This window comes from Kryptolebias marmoratus, linkage group LG6 (assembly GCF_001649575.2).
Source record: "Kryptolebias marmoratus isolate JLee-2015 linkage group LG6, ASM164957v2, whole genome shotgun sequence".
NCBI classification, from domain to species: domain Eukaryota; kingdom Metazoa; phylum Chordata; class Actinopteri; order Cyprinodontiformes; family Rivulidae; genus Kryptolebias; species Kryptolebias marmoratus.
This window is the reverse complement of record NC_051435.1, coordinates 9,565,362-9,586,167: the sequence shown is the minus strand read 5'-3', so window position 1 is coordinate 9,586,167 and position 20,806 is coordinate 9,565,362. Positions and strand designations below refer to the sequence as shown.

General features: G+C 39.0%; 2 protein-coding genes across 10 annotated transcripts in view; one reads left to right on the top strand and one right to left on the bottom strand.

The window, feature by feature from the left end:
• dip2a (disco-interacting protein 2 homolog A) overlaps positions 1–14,770 on the top strand; it is a 71,021-nt gene extending 56,251 nt beyond the window's left edge. For 3 of the 9 annotated variants that reach the window (XM_025007684.2, XM_025007681.2, XM_025007683.2), the window contains 26 exons: positions 474–538; positions 1,096–1,189; positions 1,637–1,756; positions 1,865–1,979; positions 2,380–2,519; positions 2,771–2,907; positions 3,193–3,273; positions 3,811–3,938; positions 4,093–4,207; positions 4,499–4,700; positions 4,822–4,931; positions 5,616–5,696; positions 6,397–6,514; positions 6,589–6,710; positions 6,870–6,981; positions 7,090–7,199; positions 7,306–7,436; positions 7,556–7,724; positions 8,205–8,375; positions 8,920–8,949; positions 10,131–10,192; positions 10,416–10,473; positions 10,567–10,641; positions 11,539–11,713; positions 11,822–11,945; positions 12,139–14,770. In XM_025007684.2, coding sequence (XP_024863452.1) covers positions 474–538; positions 1,096–1,189; positions 1,637–1,756; positions 1,865–1,979; positions 2,380–2,519; positions 2,771–2,907; positions 3,193–3,273; positions 3,811–3,938; positions 4,093–4,207; positions 4,499–4,700; positions 4,822–4,931; positions 5,616–5,696; positions 6,397–6,514; positions 6,589–6,710; positions 6,870–6,981; positions 7,090–7,199; positions 7,306–7,436; positions 7,556–7,724; positions 8,205–8,375; positions 8,920–8,949; positions 10,131–10,192; positions 10,416–10,473; positions 10,567–10,641; positions 11,539–11,713; positions 11,822–11,945; positions 12,139–12,391 — 3,098 coding nt within the window. In that variant the 3' untranslated portion in view covers positions 12,392–14,770. Of the gene's footprint in view, positions 1–473; positions 539–1,095; positions 1,190–1,636; positions 1,757–1,864; positions 1,980–2,379; positions 2,520–2,770; positions 2,908–3,192; positions 3,274–3,810; positions 3,943–4,092; positions 4,208–4,498; positions 4,701–4,821; positions 4,932–5,615; positions 5,697–6,396; positions 6,515–6,588; positions 6,711–6,869; positions 6,982–7,089; positions 7,200–7,305; positions 7,437–7,555; positions 7,725–8,204; positions 8,376–8,919; positions 8,950–10,130; positions 10,193–10,415; positions 10,474–10,566; positions 10,642–11,538; positions 11,714–11,821; positions 11,946–12,138 lie in introns of those variants that run through there. The other 6 variants (XM_017424502.3, XM_017424500.3, XM_017424501.3 and 3 more) reach the window with 4 other exon arrangements.
• A 1,130-nt stretch (positions 14,771–15,900) lies between these two features.
• On the bottom strand, positions 15,901–20,803 carry LOC119617117 (sacsin-like; the record flags this gene model as incomplete). Its single annotated transcript, XM_037976195.1, has 1 exon — positions 15,901–20,803. A coding segment is annotated over one exon (4,233 nt), but the record flags the coding sequence as incomplete, so codon positions are not given.
• Positions 20,804–20,806: the final 3 nt, after the last annotated feature.

The following is a 20,806-nucleotide window of genomic DNA, read 5'->3' as shown; positions in this document are numbered from 1 at the left end:
ATTGATACAGCAAATCAGATTTATTTTGTTCGTTACAGAAACTTGTTTTAATATGCATTATATAATCTGTTCCCTCCCTACATAAAAAACAGCTCATATATCCTCTCAGGTGTAATCACAGTTTGATAAATGTGGCTCTTCATTTGGTTATGTTTCAGTCTGTCAGACCTGGGTCAGCATTGTTGCAAAAGAACAAGAACATAACGTACTTTCTTTCCTCCAGTGTCCCAGTTTTGCTCTAAATAGCTCCTGACTGTACCAGTAGACTCAAGTTGTTCTTCAGATCTGTTTCTAAATCTTAATTTGGATCTTCCGCTCACTTCAGCCCCTTTCTGCTACAGAAATTACTCTGTGTTACAGAACTTTTTGTTTGTAACTGTAAGTGAGGAATGAACATTTTTAGATGAAATTTAACAAATCTTGTTTCCTCTCAACTAAACAAAATCTCTTTTCTGATCTTTTTTGATTTGTAGCTGAGACCATAACAAATGTCCTGGATTTCAAGCGGGAAGCAGGATTATGGCACGGTGTTCTCACTGTAAGTTGTCTCCAAACCCCCTAATAAAGACAGAGGTTGTATAGATCTAGGATTGGAAATTTCTGAGTCATAGTTTCCAGACTTTAGAAAGCCATTAACTATACGTCTTGAATATATTGGTAAATAGCTCAAATAAATCAGCAAAAACTGTTTCGGTGCACTCTAAAACAGAGAGGTTATGTTCTCAGTTTCCTGATAGGACAGTCGATTTACATGAATCCTGTATGAGAGCTTTATCAAAATGCAAATTGATTCAAGCTACTAGTCCTGAAAGCCTAAACCATTCCATCTTATAAATAAGTTTCAATCTTGTGAACAAACCAAAAAAAAAGTTTGCTTCTCACAATGCACAAACATGCCATAGATTTTACACACGATACATGACATGCTGTCACATGTCTGGATTCCTACACTGACAACACAGAAGCAACAAACACATTTTTCCTTCCTAATTCATATAATTTAGTCATAGCCTATTTGTTTATTGTGACAGTAATTGGAAAGCACTTCTGACATATCTTGAAGCTTATCTGATGTTTTTGCCGCTCTCATGTCAGAGCGTCATGAATCGGATGCACGTGATCAGCATTCCTTACTCCCTGATGAAAGTCAACCCCCTGTCCTGGATACAGAAGGTTCACATGTACAAAGGTATCTGGAAATTTGTCACTAATCACTCAGTTTGTTGCATTTTGAATATATGAAGAAGGATTTGCAGAAGAAGCCACCCTAATTTTGTCCAAACTATTAGAACAAACAATTTTTTATTGCTGAATAATTAAACAAATCTTAGCCCTGTTGTTTGACTTTCAATCTTCTCATAAATGTTTTGATTCTCGCTGCATATTTGACATAGCTGGATAGTTAAAGGTATTAATTTGGTTGTTCGTTTTGTCAACCCAATAGAGGCAGAGAATATGAAGCTCCTGTTGAGACAAATACAATTCATCCACCGTGTGTTTTGACCTCTGTCGAGTCACCTTTCTGCATCTGACTCTGACTGTGCTGTCAAATGTCATATCCTGTGATTTGCTGTCAAGTCGGATGAAAGCAGGTATCCCATTAGTGATTCTCTTTGTGTTTGTGTCACCTATGTAGCGCGGGTAGCTGTGGTGAAGTCGCGGGACATGCACTGGTCTCTGCTGGCCCAGCGAGACCAGAGAGACATCAGCCTGAGCTCACTGAGGATGCTGATTGTAGCTGACGGAGCTAACCCATGTGAGCGCCTCTGCAATGACACGTTCAGTTAAAAAAACACCCTGCAGCTACTGGACGTTAGGATTTGTTTGCATACCTATTTGAATGGCTCTGTGTGTGTTACCGCAGGGTCGATATCCTCCTGCGATGCCTTCCTCAATGTGTTTCAGTCACGTGGGCTGCGACCTGAGGTGATCTGTCCATGTGCCAGCTCCTCAGAAGCTATGACTGTTGCCATCCGCAGGTCAGCCTCTGTTACTGCATTTAAACAAGAAAGAACGCCACCTCTTTGCATTACTCTGCTGTTAAATCACACCGTGTTTCCAGCATCAGCTGCATCCTGCAGGAAGGAAATTAGGTCTGTTCTTCCATACAGCGACGGTCTGGATTCACAGCTTTCTGCTGATCACAGAGCTCTGTTATAGAGGAGGATTTGGATGAGAGACAGACTGAACAAACAAGCTTTAAGTGGAGGAGCTAGCACCGCTTATGCAATGAAAACACTGCTTTAAAGTTTAGAATTTTTTCTTTAAGGGAGTCATGCTCATCATGTCTCAAACAACTGTGGACGCTTTTTATGTTTTTATAATGTGAAGAAACAAGTGTACTGCTACTACAGTAATGTGTGTGTGTGTGTCCTACAGGCCTCCAGAAATGGGTGTTCCTCCTCCAGGCAAGGCAGTGCTGTCTATGAGTGGTCTGAGTCACAGTGTGATCCGTGTGGACACAGAGGAGAAGCTCTCCGTCCTCACAGTGCAGGATGTGGGACAGGTCATGCCTGGAGGTACGGGCTGCCTATTAACCTTTTTCTGCTGTTAATGACTTCAGTGTTGCAGATGAAGAAGAGTTTTCTGAAATATTGAGCCATAATGTTGTAACTTTTTCACGAAAAGGGTAAAATGGGTAAAGCGGGTATCGTGTTCATTTTAAGGTCTTCTGTATAACTGCCTCCTTCACTTATCAGACCCGTAGAGCTTTTCTGCTTAACTATGAAAACAATCCTCTCATTCTTCTGTTTCTGTTTTGTATTCTCAGCTCTTGTTTGTGTGGTGCGAGTGGAAGGCACCCCTTATCTCTGTAAAACAGACGAGGTTGGAGAAATCTGTGTGAGCTCAGGATGCAGTGGTTTAGCGTACTACGGCCTCCCGGGCATGACCAAGAACATTTTTGAGGTAAATGTGTGTTCAGGTGTGAGCATGCTCCTGTTTTCTTATTCTTCTTCAAAAAAGAAAGATTTCAAAATAAAATGATATGTGTACTGCTTGATAAACTGTTGTTAATTTCAATTAAAACTCAAAATTCGTCCAAGGATTTATTGTCGTCATACGATCTTACCCAAAGTTATCTGTTGTTAATACAGTTCTAACTTCTTAGGCAGGATTTATTTAGAAGTGGTGGTATTTTCTGTGTTTTTGCTGTTGGATGTGAAGTTTTAACAGTGTTGCATTTTATTGCAGACGATCCCTGTAAAATCAACCGGGGTTCCTATAAGCAACAGACCTTTCACTAAAACCTCACTGCTGGGCTTTGTGGGACCAGTAAGTTCCACCTCATTAAATTTAAAGGTTTTATGATGCTTTCGTACTTTTTTTATGTCTGTTAGAACAGAAAACTTAATCCTCAAAGCTTTCTGGTAAACCTTTTGTGCTAGCAGAGCTCTGAGAGGCACACAATTTGTCATAAATAATAAACAGTTAGATAAACGGCCCGTAGAAAATATTAATTACAAATGTTCTGTGTTATTCAGCAGCCTTTTCATCCAGAAATGTTTTACCTATTTTCCTGGGACAGTAATTAAATCATTTTAGTTGATCTGATCTTCTAATGTGTGTTGTTGGGGTTTCATTAGTGCTATCTCTTAGATAAGGTGAAAAAATCAACATAATTTACTGACCTTTCTGTGGGAACCTTCCATTCTTTTTGTCGGGTTGTATAACTTTTTAATTTAGCTCACGGAAAAGAAATATTAAATTAAGAAGAGGTTTTATTTGTTAGTTAAATGAATCATATTTATATTAGTTAGCCTTTGAATTAGAGACTGTCGACCTTACATCTAACTGTGTGTTTCCTCTCAGGACAATCTTGTGTTTGTTGTTGGGAAGATGGATGGACTCATGGTCGTCAGTGGGCGGAGACATAACGCTGATGATGTGGTAGCCACGGCTCTGGCTGTGGAGCCCATGAAGTTTGTGTACAGGGGAAGGTAAAGGAGGAATCAGCCTGAACACATCTGTATCTGTTAAATCGAGAGTGGATCTTCCATCGTTTACTGACTTCACTGACAGTTTCACCGGTCGCCTGTAAGCGATCTGATCGGTCCAGCAGTAACAGTTTGATTTTGTGTTGTGTTGCTTCAGGATAGCAGTGTTTTCCGTGTCCGTGCTTCACGATGAGAGGATCGTTGTGGTGGCAGAGCAGAGGCCAGATGCCTCAGAGGAGGACAGCTTCCAGTGGATGAGCCGGGTTCTTCAGGTATGAAACACTTCATTGATAAGAACTAAACGCTTCTCACATCTAGGACTGGTTCGTGAGCTGCATTAACAACAGATTTTTATGGACATGTTGCTGGAAAATGCAAATTCAATCATACTGCATGCTTTTAAAAATGTATATGGTTTTCTACTTATGTGTGCAAAATATAAAGGAATGTGGTATTTTTTTAAAGTCTAGCTGAAAACTAAAATAAAATGTTCTTTAAGATTTTGTTTGTAATCAAATTTGTACATTTCCAGACTATATAAATAACAAAATGTGTGTTTCCAGGCCATAGACAGCATCCACCAGGTTGGTGTTTACTGCCTGGCTCTGGTGCCTGCCAACACGCTTCCTAAAGCTCCCCTGGGTGGGATCCACATATCTGAGACCAAACAGCGCTTCCTGGAGGGATCCCTGCACCCTTGCAACGTCCTCATGTGTCCTCACACGTGTGTCACGAACCTGCCCAAACCGAGACAAAAACAGCCAGGTAGAACCACGTGTGTCTCTGTGTTGTCATGTTTCGACCCAGAGAATAAAGCAGTCCTGTTCCATGTCGCTGATGTGAGCGTCTTTATAACGTACGATGATGGTTTGCTTGTGCCGGACAGAGGTTGGTCCTGCTTCTATGATAGTGGGCAACTTGGTGGCAGGAAAGAGGATAGCACAAGCCTGTGGGAGAGACCTGGGACAACTCGAGGACAATGATCAGGCACGTAAGGTAGATAGTCATCCTCATTTCACCCATGCTCTACACTGCAGACACAGGTAAGGATCCATATCTGAGGGAGTAAAGTCTGAGATATACACTGCTCTCACCTCCTGCTCCTCCTGCTAAAACACCAACAAATAAAGAGAGATAACATTGTTTTTAAATTTTCATTAGTAGCGTTCCTAAATGAAGAGTTTAGAAACAACTCAAACAGTGTTGTAAAATACAACTAAGTGGTTGCAGAGCTTTTAAAACACTATAAAGTTAACTTTATGCTGGTATCATCTAATCTTCATGTATTCATCTGTAAGTGAGTGAGTGTACACAGCACTGTTGTGTGAAGTTGTAGGTCATCTGGAAGAGTCAAAAAAAGTACACTTCGTTTCAATAATGTTACAAATGAACAAACTATCCACTGAGTTACTCATTTTTTAGGGTTTGATATGTATCCAAGTATATATTTTTACAACCCTTCCCAAATAAAACCACAAGCATTATTATTTATCTCTGATTTTATTCCATCATCCATTACCGTCTTCATGAATGCTGAACCTCATCGTGTTTGTCATTTACCTGAAAATAAACAGCTTATACTGTCACACAGTATTTCTGCACCGTTTGTGTATAACTCAGCTTCATGTTGGACAGTTTTTCTCTGTAGTTAAATGTGTGTCTTTTGTTTTTGTCCCAAAGTTCCTCTACATACATGATGTACTCCAGTGGAGAGCTCAGGCAACTCCAGACCATCCTCTGTTCCTCGTTCTCAACGCTAAGGTAAAGATCCTACACTGACCAAAAACAAACTTTTTGCCTGTTTTAATTTCACGTGGATACCTTTTTCTTACGTCAAATTGCATTTTCTGATTATTTAAATAAGGAACTATTGAGACAAAACAAATTATCATCTTTTCTTATTTATTAATTTTGGGTAGCTGCTTTATTTATTACATAGATGCAGACTTTAAGAAAATAAATAAAAAAAACAAAACAGTGTTTTAATGCCAGCAAAATATTTCAAAAGTAGTTGGAACAAAGTTGTTTTTAAAAAATGTGTTGCATCTTTTTTTTTTTCTTTTTTAAGTTTTTAAAAGGAAAAGGTTTTTCCAAACAATCATTTTTGCTTAATAAAGCACAACATGTTTTTTGTGTTTTCTTTAAAAAAAATCATATTATTTTTGAGTGTTTTGTTGCAGAGGTGCCACCAAAGAGAGGCCAGGGGAGTCATTGGTCACCCCTATAAATACACTGACCCCCTCCTGGTCAAATGGTCTTTTTTTTACATAATATCTTTTAGGGATATTCCAAAAAATACAATACAAATTGCATTTTTCCTTTAAATATAGTTCAGTTCAAGCCTCACATTTTGTCTCGTTCATTTCGAAGGTTGAAAAATCAAATAAAAACAGGTGTTGTTAACAAATGAAAAAGAAACAAATAGACAAAAAGTTATTTGTGATTTTTTTTTTTCCTTCAGGGCACAGTGGCCAGCACAGCTTCCTGTCTGCAGCTGCACAAGCGAGCGGAGCGAGTGGCGGCAGCACTGATGGGACGCCTGAACACTGGAGACCACGTAGCACTTGTCTACCCACCAGGTCAGCTGTAAGTCCTCTTATTTTATCATGGAATTATTTATGTTTTTGCTAAACATTGTAACATTTATGTACAGGAATCGACCTGATTGCAACTTTCTACGGCTGCCTGTACGCTGGGTGTGTCCCTGTCACAGTCAGACCGCCGCACCCACAAAACCTGGCCACCACCCTACCCACGGTCAAAATGATCGTTGAGGTAATACAGTCTGTTTGTTACCCAGGCTTTGAAACGTTCATTTGGTCACACTCAGCACAGTTTTTACAGTCGATAAGCCCCGTGAATGTGATAGCTCTGCTCTGTGTTGTTTCAGCAGTTTTACAAGGCGTGTAAAACTGTAGTTTGTGTGTGTTGCAGGTCAGTAAGTCTGTGTGTATCCTGACAACCCAAGCAATAATGAAGCTGCTGAAATCCAAAGAGGCTGCTGCTGCAGTGGACATCAAGAGCTGGCCCACAGTCCTGGATACAGGTTCATTTCTGAACGCAAACACTCAAACACAACACGTTCCGTTAAAAGTCTCACCGTGGTTGTTTTTGCAGTAAAACCCGTCCTTACTTTCAACTCTTTGCCTCTCAGATGACCTCCCCAGAAAGAAGAATCCCCAGATATATAAACCCCCAACCCCAGAGATGTTGGCTTATCTGGACTTCAGCGTGTCCACCACTGGCATCCTAGCAGGAGTCAAAGTATGTTGAAACGTGAAATGTTTTATAGACAGTAATTGTCTTTGCTTTCTCTGTAGCCTCTGTTTTCATGCTCATTTTCTGTCCCTTTGTGTCATGTCTGTTGCAGATGTCTCATGCTGCCACCAGTGCCTTGTGTCGCTCCATTAAGCTGCAGTGTGAGCTCTATCCTTCGCGGCAGATTGCCATCTGCCTGGACCCTTACTGCGGTCTGGGCCTGGCTCTCTGGTGCCTGTGCAGGTAAACGAGCAGCTCCAAATCAAATGAACAACAGAGGAATCGAATCAAACGTTTTCCTTTCCCCCCCTCCGTGCTCCCCCACTCATTCTCTGCTCGCTTGTACTTTTTTTCTGTTTTAGTGTGTACTCGGGCCACCAGTCGATCCTCGTCCCTCCTCTGGAGTTGGAGAGCAATGCATCTCTGTGGCTCACAGCCGTCAGCCAGTATAAAGTACGAGTCACCTTCTGCTCATATTCAGTCATGGAGATGTGCACCAAGGGCCTGGGTTCACAGACAGAAGCTCTACGGGTCAGTTTGTCTTCTCGGTTGCAGAGATTTTAAACGGCAGCATTCATCTCCACAGACTTTTATATCATTAGCTCCTTTTTACTCTCATACAACATTTATGAATCGTTTATGATGTGTGGGAACACATATTTTTTAGCAAGAACAAATACTGCTCGCAGTTTTTATCACCTAAGCTAATTTGCAATACCAGGTAGCCCCCTGACAAGCCTTGTTTAAAAATATAAATAAAAGCACCATTAAAAAAAAACTCCTTGATTACTGAGACAAAGTCAGGGTTCCAAGTATGAAATATGTCTCTGCTTTGTAACTGTGTGATAATTACTCTCTTGAGAGTGAGATTACTTTAAAAAAAATCTAAGAAATATCATAAATTTGGTGCTTCTCACATGCAGCTCTTACAACCCCTGTGGTTTCGTTTTTATAAGATATTTCTTTTCAGGTAATAACTAATATGACTCATCTTTCTTTTCCTTTGTCCAGCTGCGAAATGTGAATCTGTCCTGTGTGCGTACGTGCATGGTGGTAGCAGAGGAAAGGCCTCGTATCACCCTCACTCAGTCCTTCTCAAAGATCTTCAAAGACCTGGGGCTGTCCCCTCGAGCTGTCAGCACCACCTTCGGCTGCAGGGTGAATGTAGCGATCTGTTTGCAGGTAAGCAGCTGGGAAAGGATAACCAGAGAGAGAAGGGAGGATGCAGGCTTCCAAAATGCATGGGAAATCAACAAATTGCTTGCGGCTAATTCAAATAAAAATTAAAGGGATGGCAGCTCTTTGAGTGAGTTTGCGTCAGTCACTCTAGAGGAGGAAAAGTAAACCGGGTGTAAAGAAAGATGATGTTATATCTGTCAATTATGTGAAAAGGATCTTGTAAAAAATAAGATTAAACAGAATTTTGATCCAGCAGTTTTATTGTTTAGTCTTTTTTCACCTGATAATGAATATCCAAAAGAGTTTTCTCAGATAATTGGAGATAAATCCAGAGCTTTAGTGATTCTTTTTCATATTTTGAGTGTTGCTTCTATCTGTAATTCAAAACCTTTTGAGGGAAGCATTCAATGCTTCTCAACTGAGTTGTTAATTTAACAGTTTTTTCCCCCAAAACTGTTGTTGTTGTTGTTGTTGTTGTTGTGTGTCCCATCTACTGTATCTGGATACATATATATATATCTTTATCTGTCCTGCCCTGTCCTGTCAGCCCAACAGGTTAGGGAAGCTGGCTGAGCAGGTACTGTGGGATAAGAGTGGCTCTTTGCTTTGCTGCTGAGTCTGTGTCTGTGTTTGTGTGGGTCTTTTGTTTTGTTTTTTTGTTACATTGCATGACGTTTGGACAAGCTTTGCTTCAGTTCACACATATATTCATTTGCCCTTGTTTTTGTCTCAGGTAAGTCTCGGCTTTGCTTTTATTTCAGCCGATTCTATGTTGTACCATTTGGCATTTGTCTATCCAATATGAGGATTTATTGACTTTGACGTGCGATTAGATTATACTGTGAGCTTGCAGAAACAGCTCTGCAATAAGAAAGGTCCTAAAATGTCAAATATTAAATATATATAAACACCTGGTATCTTTATTTCATAATGTGTCCTAAAATGGGATCATTTTTAGCTTTTGTGTTGACAAAAAAAGAAAAAGCAATGTTATAAGTTTACAAAGGATAATCCAGAATCAGTTATTGCATTGTTTAAAGTAGATAGAATAATTTATTTAGCTGTCTGGAATCTAATTTTGAGTATATAAATCATAAGGCTTTGTTTCTTTCTCTTTTGTTTTTTATTTTGGCACACACTAATTTCTGGATTAGCCTTGTCGATAATAATCCACTATGTTGCTAAAACTGCTGCTGGGCTTGATGGACTGACGTCAAGCGACTCATTCAGCTCAATCAGCCCCTTCTGTGTTTTCTGTGACCCCACAGACCTCACAGTACAGCGACCGCTGGCTTGTGCTCTGTCCTTACGCTGGCAGAGGAGCGATGGAAAACATAATTTGCTGTGACAAGTTTTACTGCAGTAATGATGACAAATCCAACCACAGATGGATTCAATATCTGCTGCAGAAACGGTTCAATTAGATTTCAGCAGCTTGGCAGACATTTAATCAAGACATATGCTGCTCAGATTTTTGACCTTTCTGATAAATAAACTACAGCTGATTTATATTTTTCTGTGGGATTCCAGTAACTGCTGCTGTTCGACATCAGAGGAGGTGATGGAGGAAATGTTTGTCTTTACATGGTTCGGTCGTTACTAATGTAGCCTGGCTGGTCGGCTTCTGGCTGCCTTTTGCTTTTTCAGCAGCTGTTTCATAACCGGCTTCCACCTCGTCCCCACACAGGCAGCATACAGAGCTGAAACCAGGGCTGAAGCTGGCAGCTCATGTCCACTTCTGCTTGTTTTTCTTTCCAGGGCACAGCTGGACCAGATCCCACCACCGTTTATGTGGACATGAGAGCTCTACGGCACGACAGGTAGGGGGCGCCATTGTAACACCGTCTACTTAAGATTTAGATTTGAGAAATGTTTAGTTTGTTTTATGATTCATATGTAAAGCACCTTGAAATGCCTTGCTGCTGAAATGTGCTATACAAATAAAATTTTATTTGATTGATTGATATTTGTAAGAATTTAATATATTGTTCAATTAGTTTACTAAATGCTACTTGTACCTTTTTTTTCTTTTCTTTTCTTCAGGGTTCGCCTTGTTGAAAGAGGGTCGCCACACAGCCTGCCACTGATGGAGTCTGGGAAGGTAAAAACATTCACTAAAACATGAATTTGTGCCATCAAAATGAGTGTGATGTGCTTTTCTTGAACAGCTACGGTGCTGTTTCTGCTTCTGCAGATCCTTCCTGGGGTGAAAGTGATCATTGCCAACACAGAAACCAAAGGACCTCTAGGAGACTCTCATCTAGGAGAGGTAAGCTGAATTGTTTTTTATTTGTCACTTTCAGTTCCTTGTCTGTGCACTTAACTCATTCAGAGCTACAACCTTGTTTAAAACAATTTAAAAATCATTTTTAAAAAAAAAAAAGTTCCACTAAAACACTTTTCCCCCCTCAATCTCTGAGGAATTTACACTTTGAGAAGCAGAAACCTAAACCTTTTTTTAATCACATCCTTATTAATTGAAAATTACTGTTTAATAATACAACACTTATCAGGCTAAAGTCAAGAAAAGTCTCAGATATGTTTGATCAGTTCCTACTGGGTTGTATAATCTAGTTAAAGAGCCTTTGTATAATCAGGAGAGAAGACTTAAGGGACTTTGTTTCTCCTGGGAGGAAAAAGCTGATTCATTTACACAACAAAGCTGATTATCAGCTGTTTGGGAATGAAATGTACATATCTGACAAAGTTGTGTGGAAAAACATCAATTGAGATTAATGAAAGGAGAGAAAACTTTCCTCTCTGTGCCTTTCACTACACCCACCTAGGGCCAACATAGTGCATGTTGATTATAATTAGGCTCTTTGCTGCTGGTCTTTTAGCAACACAGAGTTTCTAACAGGCATTTCCAAAATGCTCTGTTACACACCCAGTTCACCCACATGCATATGTGGGTGAAACTTGAAGTTCTGAAAAGCTGTCTAGCTTGACAAAGACACTGCTGCTGTAAAGAGATGATGCTATTAGGTTAAAGATGCAAGGTGTAAATTACCTATTCTATATGTCACCTTAATGAGATAAGGATTTTGTTCAGATGGACCAAATAAACAGCTAAGAATATAAAATAAATGTTCTGTAAAAGATACGACTAGAAGAGTGAGTGATTAATAGCGTAACAATTTATCATCGTTATTTATTTGTGTTAAAGGTCTGGGTGAGCAGTCCCCACAATGCAACAGGCTACTACACAGTTTACGGGGAGGAGGCGCTGCATGCTGACCATTTCAACACCAAGCTGAGCTTCGGGGACACCCAGACGGTCTGGGCAAGGACCGGCTACCTGGGCTTCCTGCGGCGCACTGAGCTGACTGACGCCAGTGGAGGTGAGAGGGATTTCTTTCACCTCCTCCCCTTTTTTCTCTCCTTACATCTGTGAATGTGCTTCTTTGAGTCCGGGATAAACTCACTGTGTGATTGTGTGAACGTCACAGAGCGCCATGATGCCCTCTACGTGGTGGGCTCTCTTGATGAGACCCTGGAGCTGAGGGGAATGAGGTATCACCCCATCGACATCGAGACTTCTGTTATCCGTTCTCACAAGAGCATAGCTGAATGGTAAGAAACCAGCAGCAGCTGGAATTACAAAATCATTGCAATTCAGAGACATATGTTAATTCATTTTATTTTTATTTTCAAAGTATTGTTAAGAACCAACTTTACTCTTATCTAACCTCTTATTATATTACAACCGCTCCTCAGTTTGTATCTCCTTTCTTATTGCTTCCCTTCGTGAATCTTCCTCCTTCAGCGCGGTGTTCACTTGGACCAACCTCCTCGTGGTGGTGGTGGAGCTGGAGGGGTCGGAGCAGGAGGCCCTGGACCTGGTGGCTCTGGTGACCAATGTCGTCCTGGAGGAGCACTACCTCATCGTGGGGGTGGTGGTGGTGGTGGACCCCGGTGTCATCCCCATCAACTCCAGAGGGGAGAAGCAGCGCATGCACCTCAGAGACGGGTTCCTGGCCGACCAGCTGGACCCCATATATGTGGCGTACAACATGTGAGGACCTGATTACAGGAGAGTCCACCCCCACTTCATGTGTCTCGCCCCACTGCAGGAGACAACAGCACAAGACTGTTCAGCGTCAGCGTCAGCCAGGCCTTGACTGAAAGAAAATGAGCTGCTCTGTTTTCAGCACTCGGAGAGAAATGGACAAAATGTGGATGCAAAACTTAGAAAGAAGCAGAAAACTTACAGCAGGTATAAGACTGACACAAACCTCACATCTGACTCTCCTGTAATTTTATTTTTCATCAGCAAATAATATTTTTAAGGGCATTTGTCTTTAACTGATGTGATTTTTGGATGTACGACAGTTCCTGATTCCTTAAACCGTGGACACCTGAGAGCAGCACAGCAGGAGGTTTATGGTATAATCCTACAGTGTGCCATTAATGTAGTTTATTTTGTCAAACTCAAGAAGGGGGAATGTTAAGTGTGCGCTTGTGCCATAGGATAGAACTGATGCCAGTACACAAACCGTGATTAAAACAAACGTTCATGTTTACGGCGCTTCCTGTGTAGTTGCAGGTCCTTACATTACAGCCGCACCTTTGATTTCTGTTCAGATCATATTGATGCTGCAACAATGAAGCACAGAGCTGTGGCGTTCGAAGGCAAGTTTTTGGATATTTTTACTTGCTGTCATTCATTGATGTGACTAGCTGCCTAACGTGAGTCATGCAGAATGCAGCGTTTTCTTTACCTACCATAGAAAACGCTGTATTTTGCTGTTTAATGGTCTAAATAGCTCAGCCCATGAGTGAACTGTGGTTAACAAAAATTAATCGATAATATTGGGACATATTATCTTGAATTTATAGTTATATTGTTTTTACAAAATAGTTTTAAACATTCTTTTTCTGGTAATTGTTAATATCTATGAGTTTGAAGGTTTTGTAACCCTAGGCTTGTTTCCAGTTTTAAGGTATCGCAGAATTTTGAAAAGTCAAGTATAAAAACCACTAAAAATCACTTTAGTAATGGTATGATCTAAAGTTGTTTTTTTATTTTAACCACCTAAATCGTTTTTCTGAAAACCTTATTGATGTGTATAAATGCTAACTGTGTATTCTATCACCAATAAACTGTCAAATTTGTAAAAAAAAACAAACAAAAAAAAACAGTACAATATTAAAAAAACTGAGCAATAGAGGCCTAAGAACTATCATGAATAATTTTGTAGCTACATATGAAAATGATATATGACATAGTGTGATATTATTGTAGTAGCATCAGCAGTAATAGGTGATTAGTAGTTGATTTTATGTTTTTAAATAAAATAAAAGATCATTGGTAGGTTTTTTTAAAAAATAAGGCACTACATAAAACTGTGGTGTTTTTTTGTTAAATTGCACAAGGTTATCATAACTTCAGAAGCTCACACATAATAGACAAAACCAAATTTTTGTAAATTTTATCAGGGTTTTAAAAAATAATATAAGTCGACAATAATTCAAATTCCAGGCCAAGAGCTTTAATAATAAGAAAAAAAAATTCATGACTTCAATTTATTTCTAATGAAACCAGCAATCTTTTAAAAAATGCTTGTGTTTTGATAAGAGAAAACAATGGAAGTTGCTTCAACTTTTTGAATATTCATCTTTCCGTGGACCAACTTGCGAGCACAGGAGTTTTATTTTCTTGAACTCACATTGGGAAGTGAAGACGTGCGTGACTCACGTGCGGCAGCCTCTCGCATCAGGCAATGACACATCTCTTCCAGCTGTTGCTCAGTTTGTCGTCTCGTCGCTCTTTAGAAAATGTTAACGTGACTCCGTTTCATACTTTTCTACATCTGAAAGTGTAAACATGCTAATTGTTTTCTCTAAACATGTAATGCGTGGGATGTGGAAGATGCTACTTTGAGTGGCCGCACACAGCAAGTGCCGATCAGTCAAAGTCGAGCGATGGGGAGGAATATAATCTCTGACTTCTGTTAGCGGTGAGCTAAAGGAAATAACTGAAGCCTTAAGTGTTTTTAAGATGCCTGTTTCTATTCCAGCTCACATTTAGCAGCAGTTGAATGGGGTGGATATGCAGATGGAGGTTGGGTCTTAATGTTTCATGTGTTAGAGGCTAAGAGAAATATGCTTTATTCTAACATCAGCCATTACAGACAAATTCTGTGAACGCTTTATATCAGGATGTAGTAGCATCATTTTCAGTGCCATGAGACGTTGTATCACATGAAGCAAGTGTCTAATATCCTCATATCAGCTTGATTTGTGATGATATTACGCTCTATATGTTGCTCCTTTTATCCTCTGTTCACATCCCTTCAGACTCAAGCTCCAGCCTTGTAAGTATGTACAGATTTTGTGTAAATTATTTTTGATGAGGAGACAACAGGAGAGTCCAAATAAAGACTAATTCTGCCATATACGTATGTGAATTTCTAATTGATTCGCAGAGTTTCCTCATCTGGGAAGATGTAAGGAAATCATTTTTATTTTGGAAACTTCCAGGATGGGGAGATCCACGAGAGAGTTTATACGCAAAATTACTTGGTTGGTAAATTCATTATTTTTCTTTGGAAAAGAAGAAGCAGCAATTTAGTTTTTCACCTTTTATTTAATTTTATTATGATTTCAAAGTAAAAGCAATTAATGATGACAAAACTAACAAGTCCCACTGATGATATTAAGTAGTAATGCAAAAAGTACGTACAAGCCTCATGTAAATATAGCAGATATTTTGTTGTTAAAGACATAATTTTAACCTTTACAGTTGGTCATGAATGTTGATATGACTGCTTTAATGAAGTGTAAAAAAATATCAAAGATGAAAATAAGAAAAACTGAAAAATTACTTCAACAATTAACTGTTTTTGTTCTTTTAACAAAACTTCTATGGTTATAAAATATACAGAAAAAAGTATTGAATAAATGGGAAAAACAGGTGCTTTTGTTTACATACCAAACTAAATAAAACAAAACTACTTTCACAACTAACTGATAATAAAACAGAAAAAGGATGGAAAATAAAAACAAACAAAACTGTATGCATTTTTATCGAATCAAAAATAGTAATAAAAAAAGAAAACACTAAACTCTATATCGTCTTTAATAAAACTGAACTATGAGAATTAAAAAAAACTGCAACAAGAAGTAATAAAAGCAATAAAAATACATTTATGAGCATTATTCCAGTACATTATTTACTATTTGTATTTTCATAACAAGTAAACAAAGTGTATAGGCTTCATTTTTCAAATAACTAAAAAAACAACAACTGTTATTTTCTTATATTGGTTCTCAAAAAGGTTTCATAAATGTGTCATTTTATCCTTTAATAAACTAAGGCTTTTTTTTAACAAAGTCAGTTGTTACTTTTTATAAAAACTTGGTCCTTATAATCATCTAAACTGATAAACATTTCACTTTGGTAAATTAAAAATCAAAACAAGAATTTAAAAAGACCAAAACAATATTGTGGTTTAACAAAAACTAATAAAAAATAAAGTTTCTTAAATCTTACTCATGAAAATCTTCAAAAAAATTACACTAAACTGAAGTATATAAAAAAGATTTTTAGGAACTTGATTAAAAACATAATAATGACAACCAAAAGTAGTAAAAACTACAAAACTGTAAAATCTCTGCATAACTGACATTACAATATGAAACAACCTGAACATTTTCCTTTTACTGACATAAAAAACAATATTGGTACATATTTAAAAAGAATAATTAACAATCAGTATGTCCTGCAGTGAGACAAGTGCTCTTTAACAAGTCATAATTGTGTTTTAATATAATTCCACACTGATTATTTGTACATCAGAAACAAAAATACAATGATTTTTTTAGTTTTAGTTTCCTGCATTATAAAACATGCATCAATATTTACAATTTGATAACAAATCCATACAAAAACTGTATTAGTCTCCAGTGGTGAGTCTTAGATAAAACAAAAGTTGCACAAGTTTCATATGAATTAGTCTTGTCGTGCTTGTTTCTTCTGTTGTGTATTTTTAAAGTGACATTTTATTAGACCCAATCGATTTACCCTGCCAAAAACACGGTCCATTAACCTATGACCTTCTTGTTTGTTTGGACATTGAAACGGGTGATACATCAGTCAGGAAAGAACATATTAAGGTTTAGTAGTGGTAAAGATCACTTTCTTGAAAAAAAAATAAAAATAGATTGGACAGGAGCTACGCTCTCCAACCACTTGTCTAATTCACATATGCCTCTATTTTACTGAGCAGCTCAGAGGCCTTGTTCAGTGCTAACATTTCATTTTCTGACCTGAACTGTCCATTAGGAATGTGAGGATAGGGATGGTAATTGGGGTATTGAGTCTTTTTGGCGTCCACTCCCAGTGCCTTCAGATCCTCCACAATTCGAGGCAGGTCTCTCAGCTGAGGGTGGTAGTGTGACACCTTTGCTGCAGTAGTTGAAATTGTGCTGCTGGGGGAGTGACGGCCATTACGTTTGTACTCTGCAGCAAAGAGAGCTTTTTCCACTGCTTGATGGACTTTAAAGAGACACCACTCTGTGCTTTTTCCACCTGTGTCTTCTTGGGCTGCGTCAAGATCGCAGCGAGCCTGTTTATACCAGCGCTGGGCCTCCTCTTTGTTTGGCTTTGGAATATTTGTGTTATGGAAACCCCTAAAGAATCTTTCTCGACCTCTTCTGTGATGCCTGGCCTCTTGATCCCAGTGCTGGTAGAAGTCTGTGTAACTTGAAGAGCCGCTGGAATAAGAGGAGTTTGTTGCTTTACATTTGCCCTTGGTGAGCTCATCAATGCGATTCTGCAAATATATAAATGCTTCTGTGGCAAGTTGAAGGCAGTCAGGGTTTTTGTCAGGATGCCATTTGAGGTACAGTCTCCTGATGCCTTTCCGCCTTTCCTCTTCAGGAAAACTCCAGATCTCATTCAGACATTTGTCAATCTCCTTCTTAGCTTCATCTAAAGAGCTTGGTAGGGAATTTGGTGAGGGTTGGGAAGAACGTGGTTCAGCTCCTACATGTGTCTCCAGCTCCATGGAGGATGTGCTTGTCTTCTGATCTACTTTGAGCTTCTTTTCCTGTTTAAACTGATGACCAGGTTCACTTGGCTCATCCTCTCTACCCTTAGGTTTTGGCTTCTTTTCTCGTTTAAACTGATATAAGTCAAGATGAGTGACTTCAACTGGCTCATCCTCTCCAATATCAATTTTGTATCTCTTGGACAATCTTCCAGAGGGCTCAGGAAGCTCTTCAACAATAACTGCATGAATGTACTTGTTGTTGATACTGTAGCCAACGTATTCCCCCTCTTCAAAGTTATTAAGAAACCCCATGTCTAATGAATCATGCCATTCATCTGGAATGTCTGTCCCAGGGTCTGGTGGATTGAGAAAGATGCTTTCAGTTTCAGCACTGTCACGGATTTGATTCTTAGCCAGAGTTTTCTGAACATCCTGCAGATCATCACACATAAGAAGTTGTCCAAGCACTGGGAGGTGAACTGATGATATCCCATGATCTAAAAGAACGTTGATCTCCTTTGTCAAAATCATGTTAACTTCAAATAACACTTTAGGTGTTATGTCATCATTGTGCTTTAGGTAAAAGGTACAACCTTGTTGTTCTCGTTTGACGAAAACATCAGTTTCCCTGGTAGTTTGATTTAGCGGCTGGGTGTCCAGCCACAGCATTGTTTCTAAAGTTTCACAGCAAACAATCTGAATGCTGCCAAAAATCTTCTCACACATCTCATTTTCTTCTTCTTCTGTTATTTGACCCTGAGACTGCTCTCTGAGAAGGCAAATTAATCCATGCCTGAATGCTCCTGAAGAGAGATGTTTATCAAACCATCCACTAAAGTCACAACCATTCCCAAGTTCACAAAGCTGCATGTGTGGTTCCACCATTTTCTCCTCTGTGATCTCAGACAACATTTTAGGTCGAAATTTCTGAGGCAACAGCTGCACCAGTCGATGATGTTCATAAATGTCTTTGCCCAAATGACATTTACTGAGTTTCTCAAGCAACAAGAACTTGTCCTCCAGAGCTTCTTCCAACCTTTTAGTCTCAAACACTGTGTCATTGTAGTAGAGGGAACATGATGGGTACAACTTTCCATCTACTGCAGGAAGATACAAAGTTTGAACATCAGCAGTGAAGACCTGCTTTTCTTGAGTTTTGATTAAGTGAAACAACTGCTGAACTGCTCGTTTCACAGTCTTCTGTTGGTTTGCATTCAGTTGTTGTTTATCACAGGAATCTTCGTACACAGCTGCCAGGACATTACAGTAATGCACTGCAGTGGCTTCCTTCTTTACACCAATCTTCTTGAAGAACTCTGCATACAAGGCATCTTCTGAGGAAGTTTTGTACAAATATGGTCTGAACTCAAGGTCATCATCAAGTGAAAGACACACATCACCAGCTTTAAAAAGTGCTGTGTCTTTTTCAACCAAGATAACAGGAAGACCGGCCAGTTTCTTTTCATCAAAGCCATTAGCTTGCAGGTAGGCATAAGCACGTCGAAACACTTTGGCACGGGTTTTGATCAGCGGATCAGTTTTACACGGTGACTGACAGATGTTTCTCATGTTGCTGATCACACATTGTGAGGGTGGTTGGTCATGAGCTCCTGCATTTTTCATCATTTTTAAAAGATTCTGAGAGAAATAAACTGGTAGATGTATAATTGGCATTGAAGACCAAATCAACTCCTGATGGTTAGGATCTCCATCGATCAGAGATCCTCTGATTTGAACAGTAGTGTTTGCTGCAGCATATTGTTGGTGGTAGCTGCAAAGATCTGTTTTAATCTTAACTGGAAAAATTAACTTGATGTCAGCAATGCTCCTTAGCAAGCTTTCGTTTTTGTCATTGATCACTTTCCTCAAAGCTTGTCTGAAAAGCAAATCTGATTTCTGTTGCAGCTCATCATCTTTCCTGTTTCCTTTTGCTTCTGATTCTAGTTGGGTTGCAAAATTGATTATGTCATCTGTTGACACATCATGTTTCATTCCAAGTTCTCTGATTAGCTTTTTTGCTTCTGTTCGTCTGTTTTGATTTTCTGCACACAAGTCTGTCCAAAATTTCTCTGGCACAAATTTTTCTTGGGGCACCATTTTCTTGTAAAGCTCAACATGATCATCGAAAAAGTATGATGCCATCTCCAGTCTTCCTTGACAACTGTGAATCAATTTCACTGACTTCATTGTTGATATGACATTGTCTTTGTACTGTGAAAACTGATAGTCATGTTGTAGGATCAGTAATAGCTTGAGGAAGTTAAGAGTCTCTTTCTCTGTAAGTCTGTGTACAGCAGGCAAAATGAACTTCATGAAATAGTCCAAATCCTTCAGGATTTTAATTTCTAACAATTCTGAAAGAGCAACATTTTCTGAGTTGTATTTGAGAAAAAGGCTGTTGCTGCTGGACAGGGTGAATAAGTCTGGAAATGTCACTGAATAAAAGCTGTTGAGGACAAATATCTCTATATGTCCATCAATCCGTACTCGTTTGCCAAGTGTTGTTTCAAATATTGGTAAAGACTTAAACTTCCTCTCAAAATCTTGACGATTTTTACACTTGAATACTCCAGACTGCAGGAAGTTTTGAAATTCTTTCATATCATCATTCGAAACGTGAGAAAACTTTGAATGGTTGATGTTGCAGACCTGGCTCAACACTGCACTGCTGTCATTCACATCCATTAGTTTAGTGTGTAGTGCTGGAGATCGATGAAAGCTTGCTTTTGAAAAGAACACATTATCAAGCTTCATAAAACCAAGCTTGAACAGGATATTTGATATGTCCTTTTCTGATGCAACTGGAATGACACTTGACATCTCTTTCATTGTTTGTAGGAGCTGCTTGTTGTTTAAATTTGGACAAACAACAGGAAGAATACTGCAGTCACTGAAAAGATTCTTCACATCACTTATTGTCAGACTTTCTTCACCACCAAATGTTTCAAGCATAATTTCACTTGTAATGTACCTCCAAAGTAATTCCAACCACTTCAGCATTGTTTCATTTGGGACATAAAGATCACTGTCCAAATCAGCTTCACAGCTCTGAAGAAGATGCTGAATTATTGGTTTCAAATATTGTGCTGCACTGGGAAGTGTCAACGTGTTCACAAGGTTTAATTTTTGCAGAATGTGAATGTGTTCTCCATTGGTTTTGTAATCTGCAAATATGTCTCTATAGCAAAGGAAAAGATTTTCAAACCTTGAAATCAACTTTGGAGATTTAGAGTTAAAAACTCTCAAAATCTTGTCTTTTGTGAGAAGAAGTGGAACCCCACGGAGCCAAGGTGCATCATCACTCAGACAAAAACTCAAGAGCTCTGAACATCTTGTTTCATCCCTGATCAAAGTCTCAGTTATAGGCAAGGGTAAATCCTCATCTGTTTGTGTTGGATCATTCAGAGGTTTTGCTTGCAGGAAAGTACGCACAGAGGC